Source organism: Toxorhynchites rutilus, chromosome 2 (genome assembly GCF_029784135.1).
Source record: "Toxorhynchites rutilus septentrionalis strain SRP chromosome 2, ASM2978413v1, whole genome shotgun sequence".
NCBI lineage: Eukaryota > Metazoa > Arthropoda > Insecta > Diptera > Culicidae > Toxorhynchites > Toxorhynchites rutilus.
The window spans coordinates 83063156-83090907 of record NC_073745.1 but is presented as its reverse complement, the minus strand read 5'-3'; the positions used below and the strand labels follow the sequence as shown (position 1 = coordinate 83090907).

The 27752-nt window shown below is 39.3% G+C and overlaps 1 protein-coding gene across 1 annotated transcript in view; it reads left to right on the top strand.

The window, feature by feature from the left end:
- LOC129769908 (low-density lipoprotein receptor-related protein 1) overlaps window positions 1-27752 on the top strand; it is a 274104-nt gene that overhangs the window by 183613 nt on the left and 62739 nt on the right. The window contains exons 3-6 of the mRNA XM_055772444.1: window positions 10009-10119; window positions 20180-20689; window positions 20754-21906; window positions 21974-22963. Coding sequence (XP_055628419.1) covers window positions 10009-10119; window positions 20180-20689; window positions 20754-21906; window positions 21974-22963 — 2764 coding nt within the window. The remainder of the gene's footprint in view (window positions 1-10008; window positions 10120-20179; window positions 20690-20753; window positions 21907-21973; window positions 22964-27752) is intronic.

Genomic DNA, 27752 nt, shown 5'->3' with positions numbered 1-27752 from the left:
AGTAATGCGAAAACAACACACCGTACGAAACTGTGTTGATTAAAAACCCACCATATATTGTTAGCGCCACCCTTTGGAAATAAAACATCATCTCGTGAGCCACGCGCCACTCGCGCGCCAACCACATAATCAACCGCTCGGGCGTTTCCTTTGATGTTCGTGTCGGTGTGTGAGCCTTTCCCCCTCTCTACTCTTCTTGGCGTCGTGCCCAGGGTACGCGTCGTCGTCGTCGTCACCATAACGGCATCCCCGCATTTGTTGCTGGTGTTGTTGTTATTATTGTTGTTGTTGTCGATGACTGCCGTTATTGTCGTGTCGTTGTTAGTTGTTCGCCAGAAGTACGCGCCATTCTCTGCTGATATCCATTCATTATTGCATTCTCATTGCCGCTCGACACCACTTCGTGTGTACACGCCCCCTCCCCCACTCTCTCCACATCCACCATCTTTCTTTCAAAGGAAGTGCTTTTTGACTTCTGGGGATTTTGTGTTGCTCTCTGTGATTTACATCGTCGTTTGTCGGCACACAATGAGGTGCACCTGAGAGTCATTGTTTACACTTTGTTTAGTCGAGATTAGACCAATAGGATTAGGAAGGTGAGTGCGATTGGTTTGCTGGTGTAAACGGAAATGGATCTCTTTGACGGGGAATGCTTGGTGGGATATTAACCCTTTTATGTTTGTCGTCTGTCGAGTCCCATAATCCGGGAGGAAAATTTAAGGTATTTATGAGAAGGTTAGCTCTTGTATGCTTGTGTATTTTATAAGAACAGGATTTGCATAAAAAAAAGTTACGTTGGTTGATCTTCTCCACGTAAAAACAGTATGTTATAGAAACTCAACTAATCCAGATTGGCCTTTGCGGAATGGCGCGAAGCTAGGTCCGGCCAGAACACAAAATCTTCATCCTTATTGAATTTATTCATTAAATGCAGTTTATCGTCGATTAAAAAACGTTTATCTAACTCCAATGTGCGGTTCCAAACGTAAGTTCGACGATATTTTGATTATTCTAGCTCTACTTAGACTATCAGAGAATAGTTTTGTCTGACTGCATTATTTTCATTTACCATTTTTTCAAAATGGAATTCGCTTTCTAGCTACACGACGAACAAGCAAGAATCTTTTACAGCTACTATATAGAACTTGTTTAGCTTCTGATAAGCTTTTGATAGAAAAATCAATAATATGCCTGAGATTCAAACTTCCTCTATCGAACCATTTGCCCCGTTAGACTACTATAAAATGTTATGCAAAATTACATGCTTATTTCTGTAGTCTATCATGAGTTGCACAACAGCAGCTTTGCAGTTGAACAAACGTTATCAAAACGTACACTGGAGTATTGGCCAAGTAAATATCAATGGTTGAACAAAAGTTTGTAAATATCAATGATTGAACAAAAAGTGTTTTTCATTTACATAGAATATCAATTTGATACATAGAGGTGAATTTTCATTCATAATTTTTATTTTGAAAATGTGTTCATTTCGTCTAAAATTCCCTTATTATCTTTAACGTTTCACAGTCTTGCATAACGAAGCTCAAGCTCAAGGCGAATGGCGTTGCTACACTCTCTTACTCAGCTCGGCGCATGGTTTGTTATGAACATGGTGGCCCCAAACTCCATGTTTGTAAACATAAAGTGATATAAAGTGATATATAAGTGATATATGGTGATAGAGTGGGGGTTAGACGGACATGTTAAGAAGAACTTCAATTGTATCTTTGGAAAATCATGTTTTCCGAAACTTAAAAGCATTTCAACCCCACCAGTGCAATTATTTCAAAACTATGGATGGGTTATACCTAGTAATCAATTGTGTTTCTTCAATTAACAATAATCCCACCTCGGATGTTCCTCATTGGGTACGATATCGCCGCTGCGCAGGGCTATCTTTTGTGTGTATTGATTAAATTATTGATTAAACTAGTGAATAAATGGAACTATTAACGAATTCAATTGCGAGCAAATCCCAATTTGTGTCAATTCATGCATTATAGTAGTAGTTATCGCATCAAATAGTTATCAACATTTTGGCTAATCATCAAACGATATGCGTGAAGTTCAGTGAGCTGACGACATAGAGAGATATCCTCCAATGCAGTCTTGAATAATCGAGCCAAAGCGTTGCATTTGTACCCGCTTTTGTAGACCGTGTTAGCGGAATTCCAGAGTGCAAAAATGCATGGGGGCATAACAGTATAGCCGACTTGAATGTATCTGCAATGCCGATTTTCCCAACTTCTTAGTTTCGGAATCTGTATTGGGAAGTACAAAAGTACCCGCAGCTTGCATCTATTTTGCAATGTTGATTCCCCCAGGCTTCAAGTCTGTGTTAGGGAAACATTCCAATTTGCAGAAACGGAAACGAGTACAAAAGTACTCGCAGCTTGCATCTATTTTGCAATGTCGATTTCCCCAGGCTTCATGTTTTTGAATTCTTTGTTAGGAAAACATTCCAATTTGCAAAAACGCAAACGAGTACAAAAGTACCCGCTGCTTGCATCTAATTTGCTATGCCGATTTCCACAAGCTCCATAGTGTTGAAGTCTGTGTTAGGGAAACATTCCAATTTCCAGAAACGCAAGCGAATACAAAAGTACCCGCAGCTCGCATCTATTTTGCGATGCCGATTTCCCCAGGCTTCATGATTTTGAAGTCTGTGTCAGGGAAACATTCCAATTTGCAAAAACGCAAACGAGTACAAAAGTACCCGCTGCTTGCAGCTAATTTGCTGTGTCAATTTCCCCTAGCTCCATGATTTTAAAGTCTGTGTTAGGGAAACATTTCAAATTCCAGAAACGCAAGCGAGTACAAAAGTACTCGCAGCTTACATCTATTTTGCAATGTCGATTTCCCCAGACTTCATGGTTTTAAAGTCTGTGTTAGGGAAACATTCCAATTTTCAGAAACGCAAACGAGTACAAAAGTACCCGCTAGTTGCATCTAATTTGCTATATCAATTTCCCCTGGCTCCATGGTTTCGAAGGCAACTTAGTATCGGTGGCCTCTTTTGAGGGCAACTTAGTATCACCAAGAGCGTTTTGCATGGATCGGAACAGACGATAATCACTTGGAGCCAGGTCCGGACTATACGGTGGGTGCATTAGGCCATCCCATCCGAGCTCCCGTAGCTTCTGTGGGTCATCGAAGATGTATGAGGCCGAGCGTTGTCCTGGTGGAAAACAACACCATTCCTATTGATCATTTCTGGCCGCTTCTGGTCAATCGCGTGCTTCAAACGGTCAAGCTGCTCACAGTAGAGAACCGAGTTGAGGGTCTGGCCGTAGTTGAGCAGCTCATAGTGGATGATTCCCTTCCAATCCCACCAAACACACAGCAAAACCTTCCTGGCCGTCAATCCGGGTTTGGCGATGGTTTGGGGGCCGGCTCATCGCGCTTCGACCACGACTTTTTGACGTAGAACTACGTCTTTCATTAAGGGTGTCAAATCAGAAAACAGGTCACGTTTTTATGAAATAAAGTTAACGTTAATAACTATTTTTGCCGCGAACGGATTTTGGCGATTTACATACTAAACGAATCGGAAATTCCGTAAGATTTGTTTAATATGCCATACAATAGAATCCCCTGGTTAGTAAATGGTTAAAATTCATGAAAACTTTAAGTGTTTCTATTTTCCCATACATTTGTTCTGTCCATTTGAGTGCTTTCCCGAACAGAGGTATCAATAACGAGCAACTTATTGACGACCAACGGAGGGGAAATCGTAAGATTTAAAGTCTCCGTGAACAAAGGAAAAGAAGAAGAATGAAGGGGAATACTTGCCTAGAGTATAAACAGTGGATCTCGTTGAGGCAAACTTTCATTCGGCATCGGACTGTTGAGTAATCCAGTTCACTTTGCTTTCGCTGCACTTCGATCTAAGATTGAACCCCACCAGTGATAATCCAACTTGAAAATCGTCGTTTGATTTTTCTGTTCGTTTTTCGCGTTATTCGTATCGTGTGTTCTTTCCGCGTCATAAATTGGACGCTTCGCGTAGTGCGTGATGAGCAAGAAGAAGAGGAAGGCAGCCTCGAGCCCTGCACAAAACGAACGCATTGCCAGGGGCAATAGAATTACGAGGTAAGCGTCATCTAATGATGCACGCGGTGTTGGTGCAGTGAAAAGCGCTCGCACTGAATGAACCGAGCCTTCGCGAATGTGACACCGCACCGAACAACAGCGAAGTAGGCGATTTCGGCGCGTCGGTCGAAAATGTAAACGCCCAGGCAGCAACCAAAATCAAGCTCCCCCCGCTGGTGGTGAAGGCGGTCGCTCTTGACAAACTCATCAGCGAATTCACATCGATGGCTGTAACAGCATAGTACAAGCTGTGTGGCATAATTCAGTCTTTTTCCAAGCAGTTAACATTGTTTATTTTCCGTCTTCATACGGGCCTCGTTGGTGCCTTTGAGAATACATCAATGCATTAAACTGACGTTATGGCAAAGCAGACGGTAAGGTTATGCACCAAAAAATTATTTAGGAATACCAAGCATCTTGAATGTCTTACTGGAATGTTATAAGTTATTTGGGTTCACGTGCCAGTCGCAAAACTGCCTTCAACTAGGATTGCATTTGCGCTCGCTAATCGTGATCATAATGAAGCAAAGCTACTCTTTTCAAGGTTGTTGAGATTAACAGAAAGAGATTATTTCGTTTATTTAGTCACCATGAAAGTAAATGTCGTTCTGGAATGTTGTATGTGATTTGGTTTCGCTCGCCAGTAGTAAAACATTCTCCACTAAGAATGACAGATGCGCTTATCTTGAGCATGAGAAAGTAATGCGAGGCCAGTAATATTAACAGAAGCGTTTCTTTTGAGAATAGCGCAAAATGATGAGAAATGTTTATATTGCTAGTAGTTTCAAGCCACCAATGTATGGCTCTGTATGCATGCTATGGTGAACGCTTGTTTGGCGCTTGGTTTACGCTTAGTTTGTACGAACGATATCTAGAGGTGCGATTCCTTTGAGGCAATACTCAATAACATGTAGCATGATATTTGATACTTACAAGTGTTGTCATTGTTGTTGTTTACATGCGGTGCCAAAGATATATTGATGTAGTTATGAGATATGGAATAATGGTGCTGCTGCAACATGTATATAATCGACTGTAGCCGAGTCTATGTCAATTTCGAAAAAGGCCACCGGAATAGCCTTCGAGGTAAATTTTCAATGCATTGACATGAAATAAATTGCGACATACGATTGTTTTGCGAGGGCAAGAATGAATCATCAATCAATTAACGTCAACTGATTCTACAATGAAAAAATCATTTCAGAGATTATTCTACTAAGCAGTTGTTTCTAAAATTTCACAGCATTATAGAATAATATCCGAAGGTATAAACAATCGACTTATATAAAATAACAGCGTAGTTCTACGTCAACAATGCGGTCGTATCTTGGACACAACCTCCTATAATTTTTCAACTTTAGGCTGTCGTACGTGATCCACTTTTCATCACCAGTCACCATCTTCGTCAAAAATGGGTCGAGTTCGTTAAGTTTCAGCAGTGCATCGCAGGCGTTGATTCGGTCTAAAAATTTTTTTTTTGCGTCAACTCGTGTGGCACCCATACATCCAGCTTTTTTTGGAGTCCAATCTTCTGCAAATGGTTCCAAACGGTTTTTTGGTCTATACCCAGTTCCTGGCCAATCGGGCGAGTGCTCACATGCCGGTCTACTTGGATGATTTCATCGATTTTATCGGATTCGACGACGATTGGCCTACCAGTACGGGGTGTATCTTCGACAGCCACTACACCAGAACGAAATCGATCAAACCAACGCTGTGCTGTGCGAATCGTTACAGAATCGGGTCCAAAAACTACACGATTTTTTTCCGTATTTTATGACCCGATGTGATAAGTACAACACAAGATATATTTAAGTGTTGCCATATATTAACAATATACGACATTTCTATTTCCCCAACCGAATATATGTAATCTGCCCTAACTACCGCAACGGGTCATTTGACTCGTGCAAACATTCATATGATTTGTATGTGTTATTTGTGTATGTGGTTGTGATACAAAACCATTGCATTACACATTTTTGCTATTGCTTTATATATTTCGTTGTATTTGTGAATAAATAGTGAATGATTAGAATTAATGGTATTGCTAACTATCCAAGCGAGCTAACAGTAACCATTCCAAGCTACAGTGCTATTTTGCGTGTCAAAAATTCCATTCCATTATTCAATTGTCGAAAATTACATGGAGAAATATGATATGCAACGTTTCTCTACAAAACTATACAAATCGAGTCATTGTTCACTAACTATTCAGCAAGGGTCACTTGACCCGCTGTGGTAGGAATAGGTATACATGAAACATCGGTAGGTTTAGTGTTCATACTGTATTCAACGATGCAATGGTTTACATTTTTTCTGAACCAATTTCAATGTCTAATGAACTTTTTCACCAATGTAAACGGAGTTTCTATGAATAATAATTAACGGTACTCGGTATAAACAAAATATTCTTAGCGTGGAAAGATAAGAGAATCTCTTTAAAGGGAAATTGATTCCGACCGCAAAGGGTTGATATTAGTCGAGTCGATGACTTATGTACAGTTTTGACATCTACGGTGGTGGTATACAATTAACTTTATCAGATTAGCTTGAAAACAGTTTTATTTATTACGGTAAAAATGTGAGAATTCAGCGTTTACCGAATTTTACATTTTCTTTCAAAATTTTCCAACAAAGTCCAATTTTTTTCACCGTTACATCGAACTACTTCGAACTCAAACAAATAAGACAGTTCAAATCGGATCGTTCTCGAGTTTTGCGATCACATGTGACGATTTATTTTCATTTATAAAGATATGAATATTCCACCTTTTTTTATTCAATTTTTTTATTTTATTTATCCCATTTTTATCCATTGTTTATTTATTAAGGCTCATTAGCATTTCAGCTGTAACAGGGCTGGATATTAATCGTGTACATGCTACATGCTTATGGTTTCTATAAAATGTAAATTACAATGAGGCCACGAAGACCCCTAGCAAATACCTTGTAACTTTATAAAAAGTATAAGGTGTACCAGTAAGTTTCTTCGGTTTTACAACCATTGGCGTAACTTGATTATTCTTCCAGTAAATCAAATTTCCCGACATTCGTTGAAACGCTACTGTCATCGCACGTCTTTTTCAGTATATGTCAAAAAATTGGAGCGTAAACAACATAGTTTTTGCCACTTCGAGTATGTCGAATTTCGTACCAACGAGAGTGTTTTTGCGGGGAGTGTTACTTCATTACTTCAATATGAAGAAAAAAGCTGCGGAAAGTCATCGCATTTTGGTGGAAGTTTATGGTGACCATGCTCCAACTGAACGATCGTGGTTTGCACGGTTTAAAAGTGGTAATTTTGCCTTGGAAGACGAAGAACGTTTCGGACCGCCAAAAAAGTTTGAAGATGGAGAATTAGAGGCTTTACTCAATCAATATCCGTCACAAACGCAACATGAACTTGCAGATACACTTGGAGTAGCTCAGCAAATCATATCCGATCATTTAAAAGCAATGGGAATGATCCGAAAGATAGGACATTGGGTGCCGCATGAATTGAAGCCACGAGACGTCGAACGCAGTTTTCTCACGTGCGAACAACTGCTCCAACGGAATAAAAGAAATAGTTTTTTTTTTGCATCGAATCGTTACTGGCGATGAAAAGTGGGTCCATTACGACAATCCTAAACGTTGGGCAACGTATGGATACCCCGGCCATGCATCAACATCGACGGCCGCGCGTAATATTCACTGCCAGAAAGTTATGCTGCCTATTTGGTGGGATCAGCTGGGTGTGGTGTACTATGAGCTGCTAAAACCGAACGAAACCATTACGGGGGGCCTCTACCGACGACGATTGATGCGTATGAGCCGTGCATTGAAGGAAAACGGGTACAATACGAGACACGATAAAGTTATTCTGCAGCACGACAATGCTCGGCCGCATGTCGCGAAACCGGTCAAAACATACTTGGAAACGCTGAAATGGGAGTTCATATCCCACTCGCATTATTCTCCAGACATGGATCCGTCCGATAACTACCTTTTTCGATCGATACAATATGGCCTGGTTGACCAGCACTTCTCCAATTTTGATGAAGTGAAAAATTGGATCGATTCGTGGTTAGCCCACAAACCTATTATTTCCGCATAGGGATCCGTGAATTGTCAGAAAGATGAGAAAAAGTTGTGACTAGCGATAGACAATGTTTTGAATATCAAATTTGCAATATTTTTTGCAGAATAAAGCATTAATTTTTGAAAAAAAAATGAAGAAACTTACCGGTACTCCTATTAGTATAATTCTTTTTTCGGAGATTTCGAGAACGACCGGAATATCAGAAAATGTAACACAAAGTGATTTTTCTTGGTGACAATTCCCCGTTATGCCGAGCGAGACCGACCGGGGAAACGTTTTAGCTATTCAATTGGGATCGCATGCCGTATGTTGCTTGTTCAAAAGACTTCGCTTATTCTAATTATTATTTGTTTTCATCGATGGCATACACACTCATCGAATTTTTATGAAAACGTGCGAAAATAGCTCGCTGTCTAATTTGGCTCATAAAATAAAGATTTTTTTTTGAGAAGCATTCAATAATTGTCTGACAGATGGAAAAAATATGCTACTTCCAATGGTCATCATTTTGAATAGAAATTTATTAGTTCACGATTGATTAAAAACTTTATGAGGTATCGATCACGCCAATTTGAAAAAAAAAAATTCCCTTCGGAATCCTCGTAGCACTCATTGTTCTTCAAACTTGCTTTTGACGATGTTGTATTGGCTTGAATTAACTATGTGTATTACCTCTCTTAATTATCTCTCAAATGCGAGCAAAAAATGTTCAACATTGTCAACAAAAATATTGCTGTAATTTTTCAACAATGCATTGGCGAATGAAGGAAATGAAAATAACTAAACGTAAATCGAATGGAATATTTGAAGAATTCAATACTACTTCACTTTCGGAGCTTGTTTAATCCAATGAATTCCATCGCTCATTTGATTCAATAGAATCTATGGCACAAATAATCGCTTAGAAAGGATTCCCAAATACCCAACATAACAATTAAAACCATAATTCAAGGAAACCAATCATCACAGGTGATGCCATTAAATTTAATTAGAAACCGACAATCTCGGCATCCAGCAAATTAAGAAGTGAGCCTATTTCAAATTCACATCTCCAACCCTCAATCCATTATCAACCCCCTTAATGACTATAATAGATCAACAGTTTCTCATCGAATTAAACAGTCCGAATTTTTTGTCCTCTCTCTCCGCAAGCGGAATAACTTCAAAAGCCCCAATTAAATGATTTCGGTTTGGGTCGTTCAATAAATTCTAATTAATCGATAGCTACTGTCATAAAAATAAATCGTTTTCTCACTCTTCGCTGCCGAACCAGTTCTCGGGAATAGTCTACAGTGGGTGGGAGGTGTACCTTGTTCGGCAATTTAGCAGCCGCGTGAGCAGCGCGAAAATTCACCTGAAAATCCCACACTCTAGACTTTTTCGCGCCATCCTCTCTACCTCTAGCAGCTACTCGAGTTGGCTTTTCATTTGGAGTCTTTCTTCGGCGGGAGCGCTTTTCATTTTTCCGTTTTGTTTTAGCTTCGCTCCAGGAGTCAAAGGAGCAGCGCATTCAAAGGCGTCGTAAATATTAAGTCGTTTAATTAAAAACTTTATTGCTTAAGTACCATCCCGCGCGCTCTGGAGGAGGACGGTCTTTTCATATCCCTGTGTAGAATGCGAGCGCTTTGGCCTCGATCACGTAGGAGATTTTTATCGCAGATATTATTACGAATCTGTCACGCTAGGTGTCTGGGATGTGTCGTGCCGGTCACAACACCAGGACGAAGAAAAAAAAAAGATTGTATAATGATAGCAATACAGACGCTTGACCGAGCAGACGAATTCAAACTAATTGTGTCAATAAATCTCTCTTCTCATTCCATCCATTCCAGCTACGTGTCCTCGGTCCCACTTCACATGCGGCGATGGCAAATGTATTCCACAGCACTGGAAATGTGATACCTATACCGACTGCCCGGACGGATCGGACGAAATTGATTGCGGTGAGTGTCAATCCAGTAAACACTATTACTCTGCATGATTGTGTCGCATCGATTACTGATTGCTGGTTAGATATACTCGGGAGATATTGATACCGAATACCAAACGGTGGCAGAAAAACTGCATATTTTGATGGGAGAACTCGAACGCGAGGTGCGGTGGGATACTGCGAGAGTAGTATTTGCAGAGCAGGAGAATATTGTGATTGATTGAATCAACATGATTCAATCTGCTGGTTTATAGGTAATCCCATAACCGCCGCATCCGCTGGGTTTGTCGGAAAATCTTGCATGATAGTTTATCATGTTTTGATGTTATTAAATTTTGGGTACAGGAAGGAAACTTCATTTGCAGCAGTTTATTTTAAACACATTATTTTTTCAATTCCTCTCATTAATTTATTTTTCGTTATCACATTCACGTTTTATTACTAAGCGCACGTTCATGGGACCAATCGCAGAACTGTTCATTGATTGATCTTCTAATCTACCCTTGAAAATTACCTTTCACTATAAAATTCCTAGTACTTCTACCAAAACTCGTCATCATAATATCAGATTATTTTCAGACACAATTCTCGTTCAAGATTTTTCAATCACTTGCAAATAACATATTTTTCCGTTACGTCGAACAAATGTTTGATACAGAAAATATGATAGAATGAAGATAGCCTTAAATCGGACAATTCCCTTTCTCGAGTTTTGTCTTGTCTTAGTTTTGTATAGATAGAAGACGATAAAGGATTGCGTTTCATCACCTCAAAATCCATTTCCACTTTCGAACGAAGATCAATTTCGTTACCGCAAACATCAAATGGTCTAACAACGCGTGTCAATATGCAATTGTAGAACACATGCGAATTGAATTTTTCGAATTTTCCCATTTTCCTTCAGAGTTTTCCAAAAAATTTCAATCGTCATGTTTGGTTGAAACATGTTTGGTTTGTCCATTCCAGAGGAAGGAGGGGTGTCATACCATCATAGAATCATTTCTCGCACTCAAAAACCCTCACATCCCAAAATTGGTTCCATTTGCTTAATTAGTTCTTAAGTTATACTGAAGTTTGTGTTTCATTTATGTGACAGTAGAGAGGGAATAGGTGTGTCGAACCACCATAGGAACATCTATTGCTCCCTAATACCTCGAATGCCAAATTTGGTTCCGTTTACGTGATTGATTCCCGAGTAATGCAGCCCCATCTAGGGAGGGGGAGGAGTGTCAAACCACCATAGAAACATTTATTGTTCTCTACAATCTCCATATACCGAAATTGGTTCCATTTGCTTGATTAGTTATTGAGTTCTGCAGAAACTTATGCCTCATCTGTATGGTAGCTCCCTCCCCGTTTGAGAGAGGGGAGGAGTGTTGATTCATCATAGAAACCTCCACATGCCAAATTTGGCTCGATTTGCTTGATTAGTTCTCGAGTTATGCAGAGATTTGTGTTTCATTTGTATGGCAGCCCCCCTCTAGAGTGGGGGAGAAGTGTCTACTCACCATAGAAACGTTTATCGCACTCTAAAACCTCGATATGCCATGTTTGGTTTCGTTTTCTTGATTAGTTCTTGAGTAATATAGGAATTTGTGTTTCATTTGTATGGGAGTCCCCCCTCTAAGAGGGGGGGCTCCCTCTCTAAGAGGGTCTATTCACCATAGAAACGTTTATCGCTCCCTAAAATTTCCGTATACTTGATTTTGTTTCATTTGATTGATTAGTTTTCAAGTTATGCAGAAATTTGTCTTTCATTTGTATGGCAGCCCCCCCTTTAGAGAGGGAGAGGAGTGTCTGCTCACCATAGAAACGTTTTGTGCCCCCTAAAACCTTCACATACCAAATTTGGCTCGTTTGCTTGATTAGTTCTTGAGTAATATAGAAGTTTATGTTTCATTTGTTTGACTGCCCCCTTAGAAAGGAGGAGGAGTGTCCAACCACCATAGAAACATTTATTGTACTACAAAACCTCTACATGCCAAATTTGGTTTCGTTTGCTTGATTTATTCTCGAATAATACAGAAATATGTGTTTCATTTGTATGGTGGTCCCTCTTAGAGAGGGGGGAGGAGTGTCTGTTCACCATAGAAACGTTTTGTGCCCCCTAAAACCTTCACATACCAAATTTGGCTCCATTTGCTTGATTAATTTTCGAGTTATGCACAAATTTGTGTTTCATTTGTATGGCAGCCCCCCTTAGAAAGGGGGGAGAGGTCTCGAACTATCATAAGAACCTTCCCCGACCCCAAAAACCCTTACATACCAATTTTCTTGTCGATCGGTTCAGTAGTTTCCGAGTCCATAAAAATCAGACAGACAGACAGACAGACAGGAATCCATTTTTATATATAGGGGAGCTTTCGGTAAAACGAGCCGTGTCGGTAAAACGCCTCACCATGAAAAATCATGGAAAACGCGTAATCGGCAGGATTGTTCTGCGCTTATAACTTATTTCATTATAAATACAAATAAATGTATTGTAGCACAAAAAACCACGTCTATCTTCATAAAATAATGATATATAAAAAATGTATGATTTTATGCAATTTTGACCGCTTCTGTCATAAAACTTTTGAAGCATAAAAAACTTATTTTAATTTTGTAAACTTCAAAACATTCTCAAATGATACCAGAGCTATCGATTGAGTTCTAATGACAAAATTTTAAAAATCATGTTTTATATCAAAATGCAATTTTTTAAACCATCTTATAATGGGGCACATCGCTCCAGTATGGAGATTAATGAAGAGTTAGTCAATGCAAGTGTTACCAAATCACTCAGATATTTTCTGCAATTGTTTCATGCCTAGATGGTTTCTGAAAAGCATAAAACCATTTTAACATATTTTTTCTTGTATTATGTAATAAAATCCGGAAAGAATACAATCACTACAATGTTTCCTACTACTAAAACCCATCCATCATTAAGAATAATACAAACCTTAGAAACAAAATAAAAACTCATAAATATAACGGCCGAAAGCCTGGCAGCCCATTTGTGAACAGCGGCACGTAGCAATATTGTTATGAACAGCGGCACATATTATTGCGATTGTAAACACGAACGTTGGATTTAGAATTGCTCGACGTTTTCGGTTCGACAACAAAAATTCGAGATTATTTGATGATTCTAACTGAAAGAAACATAATGGAAGCGGAAGGTTGTTGTGGTGCATTTATTTGAGAATGAAGTAATATGAATGCGTTTAGAATTTTCGTTTCTGCTGTTGGTTAGCCTATTCGTAATCGTTCTTGCTCATGTCATTACAAAGAAAACAGACATGGCTACGTTATGGATGTGAAGAAATGTTGAAATATGTAGTAAAAATACATGTTTCATCCTGTTTTGCTTAACATGGACGTCTTACCCGGACTTCCCCTATAGATGAATGATATTTTCTATGCTTCTTCGACACTATGTTCACAGGGACCTTAACCTGTGATAATCTGAAAGTGTAATATCGGGTTAGTTTAACCGGATGGCATAGCATATTCCAGCCCGACTCCAAATTAAATTGCCGTGTTGTCAAAGAAACACGAAGTTTGGCGTTTCTCTGATGGAGCACGACGGCTATCACATTGAATAATTCTGGAAGATCCTTTAGTTTTTTGCAAGCAGTAGTTGTGGTAATTTATCGACTGTTTGATTAGTAGAAGCTCATAATGGAGCTTCGAGAATAATGAGTAAGTTCAGCTTCGAGATCGATTTCGAAAGAGTATACTAATGATGATGAGTGCTTGTGGAATATCAGGACATGTATAGACAAAATTTTAAAATAAGAATTAGGAATTAAATATTAAAAAAACAACAGTTTTTTCAATTATTCATCATTCAAAATATAACGACTTGAAACTGCCTTTGGGAGTGCTAATCTGATAGAATATCTTTCTTTCACGCTAACTTCAAGCTTTGATAAATGAATAACAGTTGCCACAACTGTTTTCATCATGTGGTATTTTGGATTATTTATTTACTTATTTATTATTGGTGTGCATATTTATTGAGTGTTGTTTATTTATTTCTAAATTTATTTATTTACAATATTTTTGTGTATTTATAATTATTTATTTATTTATATATACATAGTTATTTATTTATTTATTTATTTATTTATTTATTTATTTATTTATTTATGTATATACTTATTAATTTATTTATTGGTTAGGATAGTTAGTAATTATTCAAATATCAAAATTTAAATTCAAAAACTCACACTGAAACATTTACAATGTACCTGTACTAATTCACAACCGAAAGTAAACTGAAAGATACTCCAGAAAGTATACTTAAGAGCTTAGATTTCCCATCCCACCTCCCTGGGCGAAAGCTCAATCGCCAAATTTGTTCGGCCAATGAGTGTCTGTTCGCGCAGCGCTTACTTTCGTGGCCTTGAGTTTAGGGAGGGGAATGAGAAGGTCGTATTCAAGGACGGTTAGTTGAAGCAAGATGCACACAAGGGGATGCTTTGGGGAATTTGTCTTCGGCTGAGCTTGAGCTCTGAATCGCGAGATATCCTGCGGTTTATCTGTGGACTACAATGTTCTTCGACCATTTTGCCAAGAACTGTCCGACATCGCGGAACCATTGTGTGTTCTGTTCGCGATCGCTAATTGTAAGTTCTTTTTATATAACGTGATGTCTTTGTGGTGATAAAGTTGAATTGTTTCAGTGCCATCATTTGTTCCTAGGTAGCAAACAAACGCTCAATAAAATTGAACGAGCAAGAAAGCGACTACAACAGGTACATATATTGTATAATTTAGGGACATTTTTCTAACTGTGAACAAATTGCTAAAATAGGGAAATTCCTCTTGGCGAGACCCGACGAACCAAAACGCGTCGGAGAAAAGGCTGCGCCGTTACCATCGCGCCTTCAACAGACCCGCTGGAAGCTATCAACCGGCCAAGAATCCGCCGCAAAGAAGCAGAAGGAGTCGGTGAGGAAATTTGTGTCCTCACCGCACTCCCCAGGTACCCTGTTTTGTCCATGTGCACATGTGATGTCCCCATAGTTCAAGCAAAGTTATATGTACAAATAAATTGTATAAATGTGAATCCGTAGTTCACTCAGGAAGTTTTTCGTCATGTTGTTAAGTTATGATTAAAAGTCATATGTGATCCTGTAATCGTTCATTTTATGTTTCATTAAGGTTTCACGTTATCACGTTAGACAGCAAACCTTCAGTGCCTTTCATCCGAACAGTTCTTCTTCTTCTTCAATGGCACTAACGTTCCTAGAGACGTTAGACAGCAAACCTTCAGTGCCTTTCATCCGAACAGTTCTTCTTCTTCTTCAATGGCACTAACGTTCCTAGAGGAACTTCGCCGTCTCAACGTAGTATTACTTGCGTCATTTTTATTAGTACTTAGTTGAGATTTCTATGCCAAATAACACGCCTTGAATGCATTCTGAGTGGCAAGCTCTAGAATACGCGTGATTACAGTGCAAGTCGGAGGAAATTTCTTTGACGAAAAATTCCCCCGACCAGAACGGGAATCGAACCCGAACACCCGGCATGTTAGTTATGACGCTAACCACTCGGCCACGGGAGCACAATATCATCCGAACAGTACGCCCCTCATAACCTGCTTGATGAAATATCTGCTGTAATTGATACAAGTAGTGGGACCTCCTGTTGTCTACTCGTTACTCAAACTCAACCCTTAATCGTGTAAAACATGGCATCGCCAACAAATGAAGCACTAATGTCTGCATAACTCGATAATTATTCAAGCAAATGAAACCAAGACTCTCCACCCCCCCCCCCCCTCTCTAAGGGGGGGCTGGCATACAAATGAGACAAAAAATCCTGCATTAGTCGAGTATAAATCAAGCAAATGAAAGCAAATTAGGCATATGGAGGTTTTAGGGTGCAATAAATATTGCTATGGTGCTTGGACTCTCCAGCCCCATCTCTAAGAGGGGGGTGCCGTAAGAATGAAAAACAAAATTCTGCATAATTCGAAAACTATTCAAGTAAATGGAGCCAAATTTGACATGTGGAGGTTTTAGGGTGCAATAAATGTTTCTATAATGGTATGACACCCCTCCCTTCTCTGGAATGGTCCCATAGAGGGTCCCATAAAAATATTACACATATTTCAACCAACAATATTCCAACCAAACATGGCAATTGAAAATTTTCGGAAAACTCTGAAGGAAAAAGGGAAAATTCGGAAAATTAAATTCCTATATGTTCTACGATTACATAGTGACAAGGGCTGTTAGTCCATTTGATGTTTGCGCTAGCGAAATTGATCTTTGTTCGAAACTGGAAATGGATTTTAATGTGATGAAACGCACTCCTATATCTTCTTCTATCTATACAAAAAAAAAGGATCGCCGGATGTGTTGATGAGAGCATAACTCGAGGAAGGAATTTAACGATTTAGGGCTGTCTTTATTCTATCATATTTTCTGTATAAAACATTTATTCCATGTAACGGAGAAACATGTTTTTTGCAAGTGGTTGAAAAATCTTGAACGAGAATTGTATATGAAAATAATCGCTCAAATTATTTCAATTGTTTGACCGTGAAGAAGGTATCGATTGGTAATTTTATTATAAAATAGTATAATTATAATATAAGCGATTAGGGTTGCAATTATAATTAAAAATGAAATAGTATGATCATGAAAAAAATTTTATTGTTCTATTAACGGAGAAATTCTATTTTGTAATCCTAAATTATCTTGCCATTTTCTGATAAAAGAAAAAAATCTTTATATATGAAGCTTAAATTCATTGCACTATTCTGCCATATTAGAAATTTGATGATAAAATAGAGAGTTCTGAATATGTATGTTCTATAGGTGGTATAGAGTAATATCGTTCAATTGAAGGAGATAATTGTATAGGAAATGAAGGAGTTCGTTTAGTAATTATACTTTCTCAAATAATGAATAAGAAAAATAGAATTGCAATTAATGAAATAGAACTACCAAAAAAAGAAATTATATTTCATGTTAAATAAGTATCTGGAAAATCTGAATAACATCGAGGTATCCCCGCTAACCCTAAAAAATGTTGAGGAAAAAATGTTAAATTTACTCCAATAAATATAATTATAAATTGAATTTTTAATCATTTTGTTATAAATACTAGGAATTTTATAGTAAAAGGTAAATTCAATAAGGTCGATTAGAAGATCAATCAATGAACAGTTCTGCGGATGGACCCATGAACTTGCTCATAGTAAGAAAACGTGGATGTTTGAAGGTATTAATAACAAAACACAAATTTTGGACGGGACGAAGTTTGTGCCGGATCAGCTAGTGAGAAGATAAAATCCGACAAATCAGGTTATGAGTTTTGTCGAATCATCTAATAATAAATAAGATTAAATCAATACAGCATGAAAAGGTAACCAAAATACGAAATGAAGAATTGCAATAATGGAATTTGAAAATGATTGACTGAGCCTGTACCAATACAGTAATCGTTCGCTAACTGGTCCTGGTTGAACTGGTCTGCTGTTTAACTGGGCGAACGTTAACTGGTCTTTGGACCAGTTAAAAAGCAGAATTTCGTAAACAATCGACGCCATATTCAAATGAAAGATTTGCTGTGAGGGGCATTCGAATGTAATTTTAAATGTTATGAAAATTGACATTATTTTCGCACGACAAAAACATTGATTAAACTACATAAAATAATTTTCTCAAATCATATGTCATACCTGTTGTCGCACTCAATGCGAAACTTCCATTGGAATCCTTTTGTTTATCCAATTACAGGAACAATGCGAATCAAACAATTCATTGAAGTTTCCCTCGATTTTATTTGACGTTTAACATGCCGGACCAGTTAAAACACGAATGTCGATAAGTGGTCTTCCCTTTTCGCCCAGTTAGTGAATGTTTACTGTACAGTAATCATTCGGTAACTGAACCAAAAAAAAAGTCCAGTTATCGACATTCGCTTTCTAACTGGACTGGCATGTAAAACGTCAGATAGAGTCGTGGGGAACTTCAATGAATTGTTTGATTCGCGTTGATCAACAAAAGATTTCCACTGGAAGTTTCGCATTAAGTTCGACAACAGATATGATATATAATTTGGGGAAATTATTTTCTGTAATTTGATCAATCTTTTTGTCATGTGAAAATAATGTCAATTTTTTTAAGATCTCAAATTACATTCGGATGCCCCTCACGGCAAATTTTCAAATTGAATATGGCGTCATTTGATTACGAAATTCTGCTTTTTACTGAACCAAAGTTCAGTTAACGTTCGCCCAGTTATAGAGCAGTCCAGTTAAACCAGGTTCAGTTACGACTGTATACGATTCAGAAAAAAAAACATTAAATTTGACTTACCAAATGTATACATCTGAATTCAATAATTTTAGAAGTTCTTACGTCTTTGACTAACGATCTTCTCTTTCACGTAATGCTTAACTGATTTCAATCTGATTTCAATCTAATATCGGATCCGCGGTGCGGATTATCCGCGAAAGCGAGTTCCATTGTACTTTTATAGAGCTTAAGGAAATTTGTCAGTGAGAGGTAGGCACTTGTTCTCTTGTTTTGGTTCCTGTTTCCAAAACACCTGCGACGATAAGATTACTTTGTTAATTAATTGCATGAGCAGCTGCTTGTGCCTGTGGTTGTACGGATCCTCTTCGTACATTTTTGCAGCAGTTTGTACTACTTTCCTCTCTTGTATAGTCTTTATCCATTCCTCACGCAATAGGTTCTTCCAAGTCAATTTACCCTTCGTTGGTTGGGTGTATGATTCTGTTACACCCAAACTAGCGTTGGCAGAAGAGATAGCATCCTTGACAGAAAATATACTTTTTATTGTGTTACAGATGCAAATCCACAAATAAAAGCCTAGATGCCGCGCTGCGTGCTGTTTTCAAGGGTGCAACATATGTATGTATGTATAGAACTGACTTATCATCCTCTCAGACTGAATGTCAGCTTTAAACTGTTCCCAAAAAAAACCAAACGATGCCAATCAGTAGTTTTGAAATTTTTTTTGTAGTTCGTGTCGCTTTGCTGCCAGCGGAATCTGGCACTTCATAACTCCTTTGCAGTTGTCTGTCTTATGTCCAACTCTTAGACTTTCAGTACATCCTCGGACAGCAGAACATTTTGATGATTCTAGGCAGTGCATGTGCACGGAAAGTCATGCTTATTTTGTTGTTTGGCACTTTTTCTACGCCTTCTCCATACCTGGTCATCCTAATAAGTTCCATTATTGGCAGTTCGCTCTGGATCACCGCCTTGAGTACTTCCAAATTGATATTTGCTGTAATTATTGCGACTACTCCTATGATCGATATCAAATGATTTGGTACGTATGCTATATATGCGTCATCTTCTTCGTAAATCGCTTCTATCAAAAAATTAGTTTTCACCTTACTGTTTACAAAAACCATGATTTTGTACTGTCCCACGTATATCATTTCGGTTACGTTGGTTTCCATCCTCAGATCCTCAGATCCATCCAGATTGTTTTCCGTTCTCGAAGTTCAAGAAAGATTCGATACTGCGCCATATTCCTCCTGGTGTACTCAAAACTACTCAGTTTTTCTGTTCTCTTCTGGTCAGTGAGACGTTCTGTATACCGCTCAATGTTTCTGGATCCCGTGTTTCCTCTACTGTTTTGCTCCGTCATTTTCTCTTTCACATTCTTCCAGTTTGTTCATCTTTTTTTTCATCTTTTTCAATTTTTTAAAATTAACGTCCTCTCGTTTATCGTAGGTCTTCAGCCCCAATTCACTATCGCGTTATCCGAGTTTTTCGTTATCCGAGGTGACGTTGCCAGCCAATTCCGCGGATAATCGTGGTTCTATTGTATATTTCTTTCTTATCGACGAGTTTTCTGGTCGTATTTTTCTATTTGACCCTTACAGGATCATGAACAATGGTATTACTAGCAACAGAATCGTGTGCCGTGGTCAGGAAATATAAGTAGAAGCAAAATCGACGTGAATTTCTCCTCCGTAGATCTTAGCGACCGTAGAAGATAGCGACTATTTTATGTTCAAATTATTCGTATGCCTAATCACTCTAAATAAAAAAGAAGTCATCAACAACAACATTCTCTCATTCTTCCAGACAAGGCTCACAAATGCAAGGACGACCAGTTCCAGTGCAAGCTCACAAACAAATGCATCCCGGCGGGTTGGACCTGCGACGGGGAACCCGACTGCGGTGTGGTGGAGAAATTCCGCACCATCGATATGTCCGACGAGGACGGCCAGCTGTGCCGCAGCTCGAAACATTGTCTTCCAACGCAAACCGTGTGTAGTAGCGGTAAGTGTTTAGAAATAGAAAAATTTTGCGACGGAGTGTGGGACTGTTCGAACGATGAGCTGAGGTGTCCCACGAACGATTCCTCCGAGTGTGATGCACTGAAATGTGTCCACGGTTGCCGACAGACGCCGGGTGGTCCCAAGTGTTTTTGTGCCAAAGGAAGTCAGCCCAAGGGGCGAGACTGTGAGGATTTCAACGAATGCCGGATGGAAGGCATCTGCGATCAGTTCTGTGAGAACAAACCCGGATCGTACGAGTGTACCTGTGCCAAAGGATACGTACGAAATGGCAGCAAGTGCCTGGCTGTGAATAGTATGTATTATGACCGTCACTGATGCTCTAGTTATGGTTTAATTTGTTATACTGCCTGTTTCAGTTCCCAAAGAAGAGCCGACGTCACTGCTCTTTGTAACCCCGACTGAAGTGCGCAAATTTCCTGTGATCAACGGCACTGCCACCGCTCATCCTAACTCAACCACCATCGATCTTAATATTAGCAACGTACAGGCCTTGGAAATCTACCACCGAAATCGAACCTTTTGTGTGGTGAGGAAGCCTACCGAGACGGCGGTGTTCGAATGTTATAGCGTAGACAATGTGACGCACAACTGGATGATGCCCATGCCGGATTTGTTTCCAAATATCAACAATGTCGACCATATTAGCATCGATTGGATTTCCGGGAACTGGTACTTTCTCGATGATCAGCGGGAGATCATTTTTGTCTGTTCGGGACAGCTGAGACACTGTACAATAATTTTGGAGAACGATCTTGCGAAGCCTCGGGGGATGGCATTGGATCCGACGAAGGGTTTTCTGTTCTTTGTCAAATGGGGTAACTTCCAAGCCAGCGTGGAACGAACACTTCTTGATGGTAACAATCGAACCGCACTCGTAAACAAGAAGATCGTCTATCCCCAGGGATTGGCGCTGGATATTGTCATGCAGCACATTTACTGGGTCGATACCTACCTAGATTCGATCGAACGAGTTAACTACGACGGAAGCAATCGGTGGTTTCTGAAAAGGTCTGCCCAGTTCATGATATACATGCAATCCATTCACACGGTGAACGTTTTCGAGTCTACAATATACCTTGCGTCGCGGAAAAATCGTTCCATTGTGGCGATCGACAAGTTCACCGCCGAAGCTCAACTTATAACAGCGGACATTACACGGGCGTTTCATCTGCACATATTCCACCGACAGAAACAACCGGAAGTGGCGCATCCTTGTCGTAATCAGAACGGAGGCTGCGACCATCTGTGTATTACGGCCTGGAAGAAGACTGTCGCCATTGGGCAGTGTATGTGTTCACCCGGCTATCGGCTCAAGACCAAAGATCAGTGTGTGCTGATCAAAAGACCGACCTTTCTGATCTACGTCAAAGCGAACGCGGGCATTATCCGCGGGATCCCGCTCGGAATCAAGTCGCAGGAGGCGATCGTACCGGTTACGAATCTAGGCCGGGACATCACGTTCGATTATCACATCGAGGATCAGTTGATTTATTTTGCGCATCATGACAAGTGAGTATTTATTGGCATGATCAATCTCCTCAATAATATTACAGATTTAATACCTCTTTCTCCGTAGAATCCAATCAAAGTTCTCCATCGAAAGTCAGAGTTTGGATGGCAGCGGCCGAGAGAAGCTATGGGAGGCGGAGGGTTCCTGTGATGGACTCGCCTACGATTGGGTTGGTCACAATCTGTTCTACACAAACTCCGAGCGAGGTCGAATAACCGTACTCAAGCTGGGATCGAAGATTGCCGCGCTCATCGTGCTGAGGGATCTGATCCGGCCGCAATCGCTAGCGTTGGATCCCAAAAAGGGTCTCATGTACTGGTCCTCGTGGGCTCCATCCGGTGGAAGCATCGAGTGGTCCTGGATGGACGGCAATCGGAGAGAAGTACTGGTAGATGGACGTGAACGACCAATGGTTTGGCCCAGTGGACTGGTACTGGATCAGCCCCAGAAGCGTCTGTATTGGTGTGACTCTAGAACGGGGATGATCGAGAGCGTCACCCTGGACGGACTTCACCGGACGCTCCTGTATGATGGGCGATCTCGCAATCACTATCCCATCTCGATCGGAGTTTATAAACAGCAGATCTACTTCTCGGACAACGTCAGAGGTAACATTGAACGACTCAACCTAAGCAATCCGGAATCAATCGACACGATCGCATTCGAAAAGCCGCAAATCTTTGGCATCAAAATATTCGACAATCTCACACAGTACAACAATAATCACAAGAAGTTGTGTGACAAGGGATGCCCCGGGATTTGTATCAACACCCCAGTGCAACCGGAATGTGTCTGCGAGGAGTCGTACGTGCTGAATGAGGACAAGCTCAAGTGTTTACCGGTGGTAGCGATCGCAACGCCACCCAAGAATTGCTCGATCGGAACCAATTTTCTGTGCAGAAACGGAGTTCAGTGTATCGACCAAAGGTTCACCTGTGATGGCGATCGGGATTGTGATGACGGGAGCGATGAGGAGCAATCTCCGGACGGACCATGCAACTCGAACTGTGATCTGGAGCACAATTTCAAGTGCGACGATCAGAGATGTATCAACAGGTGAGAATAGCATTTGTAAAACCCGTACTCGCAACAAAATGCAACAGACGAAAATGATCATCCAAAATTAATTTTATGTTGGATATTTTTGTAACTCTCAGAAAAAGAATAGACACACATTAGTTATGTTTTTGCAAAGTTGGTTTATTCAACCTCCTCTCCTATGCTAAATACCAGCACCTTGGACTTACCCATCAAATCCAGTGCAACACTTGCGCCATCTTTCTTACATACCTTCATCTACTCATTCTTCAAATCCTGATTGTTTTGAAGACCTTCCCTGTTTTCCAAAGCTTGACCTTCATATTTGCCCAAAATGTTTCTATTGTTGCGTTGGGAGGTAGAACCGATTAAATACGTCTTCACTTGTTGACTTTTAGGGATCCAAGACCTATTTATTTTTCTGTCTTTGACATTTATACCATCGAGGCGTTATACAAATTCAATGTGTTGCATTTTGAACACATTGTTGCATTGTGATGTTGTTGCATGTTGATGTTGAACACAGATGTTGCATTTTGTGTTATTTGAAGGTGTGAACACTACAGACACAAAAAACAACATTGTTGGCTTCGAACCATCGGTTTCGCATAATGGCATGATGCCAGATCCGGCCAAAAGAGAGTGTCATCTTCGTTGAAAAAAATCTTCTTCTTGAAAAAATTGTCGGCTTTCTTCTTCCGGAACTTCTTTGAAACATCCAGGCGGAACCTGTCGATGAGAAGCTCCTGACCGGGAATCTGCTTGGTGTCCGCTTTACTTTACATCTCATCGTCCATTACTATGCACTTCGGCTGCACCAACCACTCGCAGTACAACTTCCTGCCGCGGGATTTGACCACCGTATTCTGTTTATCGGTTTGGTTACGCGCCTTCCTTACCTTGAAGACATGAAGTCCGGCCCGCTTCATTGTCTGCTGGACGAACCAGATGGAAGAATTGACATTCTTGGCCACGTCCCGAATCAAAAGGTTCGGATTGCCTTGAACGATTTTACCACACGGGACACGGTAGAATGGTCGATTCCCAACTGTTTCGCGAATCATCTGTGGAACTGGCCTAGTTTTTGCTGTACCACGCCCATAACTTTTTGTTTTTGTTGGAAGCCATCTCGATAGCCACTTGACAGATTGTGACGAATTTTTGCACTTTACAACGAACTTTGCATTTTTGCACCAGCCAAATGAGTTGAAAGTCACTATAATACAGATAAAAAAAGGTTTTTCACGACAAACACGAGCATTGTACTTGACTTTATTCAAAACTCTACGCACCGTTCTGGAATGAACGTCCTTTCCACTGAACTCCAGCTACTTTTCGCTACTTTTCGCGCATTTTTGGCGAGGATCCTTTTGGTTCTCTCTCAATAATTTGAATAATTTTTCGCTATTCTCTATCAGTCAACTTGCATGGCTCTGGGAGGCGAAGGGTTTTTTTGTCTTGGTTTGTTGTCGAAGTTTTTGGTGTAAAAATCATTCAATTATGCTCTGAACTGTTGTTCTTGGTCTACGGATACTCTCAGCTATTCCGGGACCGGTTTTTTTTAAGTTGAATAGATGCATAATAATTTATCTTTCTTTCTCAGTAGTTTCCTCCCCTTTGCTACCCATTTTCTTCAAATTCGGACAGATAATACACAAAAACACCCGATTTCAACTTAAATCAAACAAAAGTGAATGAGAAACGTCGTTTCATTCCATTCTTTGTTTTGAAGAGGCTTTAACTTTGCAGTTCATCCGGCTCTAAAAAGAAACGTCATATTCACGCATATGCAGTGTTTTCCAATTTCTTGGGATATATGAAAACCTGTTTTTATGTGACGAATATAATATACATGTGGTACTTTACTATTGTGCTCTCAGTAAATAATAACAGTTTAAAAAAAATCAATCGTTAAATAGTGTAGATTGCACTGATCTCACATGAATTAATCAATGAATGCAAAAACCAATTGTCGTAAATTAACACAACATGTATGATTAAAAGTATGACGAATACCTCCATCAGTGTAAACATCACATTCAGTGGGTTAGTGTAGCATAGTGAAGTTTCTGAAATTTGAAGTTTGTTTCTCAATGTGAGTATTACTTGGAGTGATTTTTCAAACTCAAACTTAGTTTCAAACTCACTGTGAGATTTTGTAGCGTTCCTTGAAAGTCCCACTACACGATGAAGTGTAACACATCCAATGGCATCGTCCATGTTAATTTCAGCGGCCTTCGGAAACTTCGTCTTGAAGTTTGTAAGTTAAATAATCAAGTTTTCAGTTCGCAGTCAGTTCCTGACATGTGTTGAGCTTGAATTGCTTCAAAAATTTCAAATTCTTCCTAAGACGATTTGGACCATTTTTGTAATTTCCAATGAAAACATACCCACCCCACATTCCCACCCTATTTTCCTCCTCCTCAGTTATTCCGGGTCCAGAAGGTATATAAAGCCTTTTGAATGGCTGTCGAATAGACTGTTCCTTTCAACAGCAAGAAAAAATACCAGTGCATTGAGTCCAGTCACAACCTTACCCAGATACAATCCCTTTTCCCTTTTTTTTTCACCTCGAGAAATTTTGTTTCTGCTTCTCGTAGCAGAAATGTCGTAGAAATTTCGATTTATGCTAGTCCCATATCATAAAAACATTCGGTGTGAATGGAAAAGCCCTCTCAATGTTCAAGTTTCTTCACGACAAACAGAAGATAATTTTTACTATGACAAATAGTTAGTTTATCCTTTCCAAAAATCCGTCAATATAGTCAAAAGCAAATCATTTTCCTGTCAGCAGTTGATCGGAATCAATTATCCATCCTTAAATACACCGTGTAAAATATGCAATCTGAAGCAATTCAAGTTCGAGAATTTTTCATCTCCATATTGAAAAAATACGTATGCTCACGTAAAATGACCAAATCACGTTGGTGCCATTCATCGACACCAGAAGAAGTTTGTTCAAAGATATATTTCCCAGGCCTTCTTAAAAAACTGCATGTTGCTCTGATGCTTGAGAACATCCCAAGAACATTGACATCATGTAAATATTTACCACGCCCTTCTCTTCTTCATCCCAAAATCTATCATTCAGATTCATCTGCAACCTCTTTGTAGTCTTGCTCAAAGACTTATCGCAACTAACGACAATGTATAGCTAGTATTATACAAAGTTTCATCGAGCTCAGATTCAGAATACGGTACAATGTCAAACATCATCGTAAAGCTCATTTTATCATGCTTGGAACATAGTTGGAATTTCTCAGCTTTCTGGCTGTCATGAAACATTCTTCTCAATACAACTATATCCTTTTCAGCAGTACCGGGTGATTTGCGACAAATAACTGTTTTCAGACACCACAGGATCTCCGCTTTTACAGTAAGATTTTTAAGCATGAATTATTCTTAAGTTTCGAAGGAAGAAAAACAAGGGAAATAGATTGAAGTTGAACTGCAGTTACTGTGTGCACAAATGAGTGATCAGTTACAACACAATATTTGCCAAATACCAGCAAAAACTACGTAAATGTAAAATACTTTAATTTAACGCTTTTAGCGCTTCTGAAGGACTAACTTCAACTACAGGCAAAAGCAAAAAACATAGAGCAGGGATTCTCAAACTATTTTGAGCAAGAGACCCCTTTTTCAGAATGAAATGATTCCGTCGACCCGTATAGCCAAATTTCTTCAAAAAATTTGTCTTAATTTTATCTTATTCATACAAAAGGCATACCAATTCAAAAACTTTGCGGTTGGTTAAGTGAGTGAACTTAACATAATTTTCTCATCAATAAATAGACATAAAATTCAGTAAATATCAAGTGTAATTAATAATTAAAATATTGATCCTTTTTATAACAAGTCCACGTAACACAATTTATACAACATTTTGTCGACCCCTGGAAAACCATATCGACCCATTTTGAGAATCCCTGCTCTAAAGAGGCAAACCATTCAAATACCATTTTTTTGGTATCATCAACAATCAAGATTTTAATCGGCGGAATTGCTTTTTTTTCCCTAATGGGTGATGAAATTCGATGAAATTCCCTGCCGTGGTTTGAGGGTGGCCATGAAAGAACGGGTTTTCTTGCTCTAACTATTATATTTCAAATCCTACATCAAAATCGTCTTGGAACGACTTTTAGAGTTTATCAAGACCAACATTCTGCTTGTCAATATCTTAATCCTACTTGAAGTTATTGAAGTTTTTCACCCAAAAAACTCATGATTTCAATTTTAGTTTACTCAAATACAAAAAATAACATAGTTTTGGAAAACCCACATTATGTAGAGAGTAATATGTTCTTTCAAATGCCGTCAAAGAATATTTTTTTATGTTTGCCCCAAAATGAATGATAAGCGAATGAAGAGAGCGTGTTTTTTGGAGGAGATATCTATAACTTTGAGTAGAGTTGCGATATTGACAAGTTCTGCATCGAAAAATGTTTGCCTTAGTAAGCTCTAATGTAACGCCCGAGCGGTCTGGGGCACTTTTCTTTTATGTTCTATCGAGAGAAACAACTGTTCTTCTCGATGTTCAACTATCAACTCCTTTATTTTTTCTCTCTAATCCTCGATCCCTCTGTGAGGATGTACAGAACTCTAAAAACGTTAGAACTAACTTACTGGCTACCTGCTATGTGTAGGGAATTTTCAACTTGCACAGTATGGAAAATTCCATCGTTCCTGTTGGAAAATCCTTGGTTGGATTCTGCCCTATCTTCAGTAGGAATCTTTCTTATTGTAAATACTTATTCATATTGAAATTATCTGAGATGTTCTATTCGTGGGAGAGGGTCACTGCATC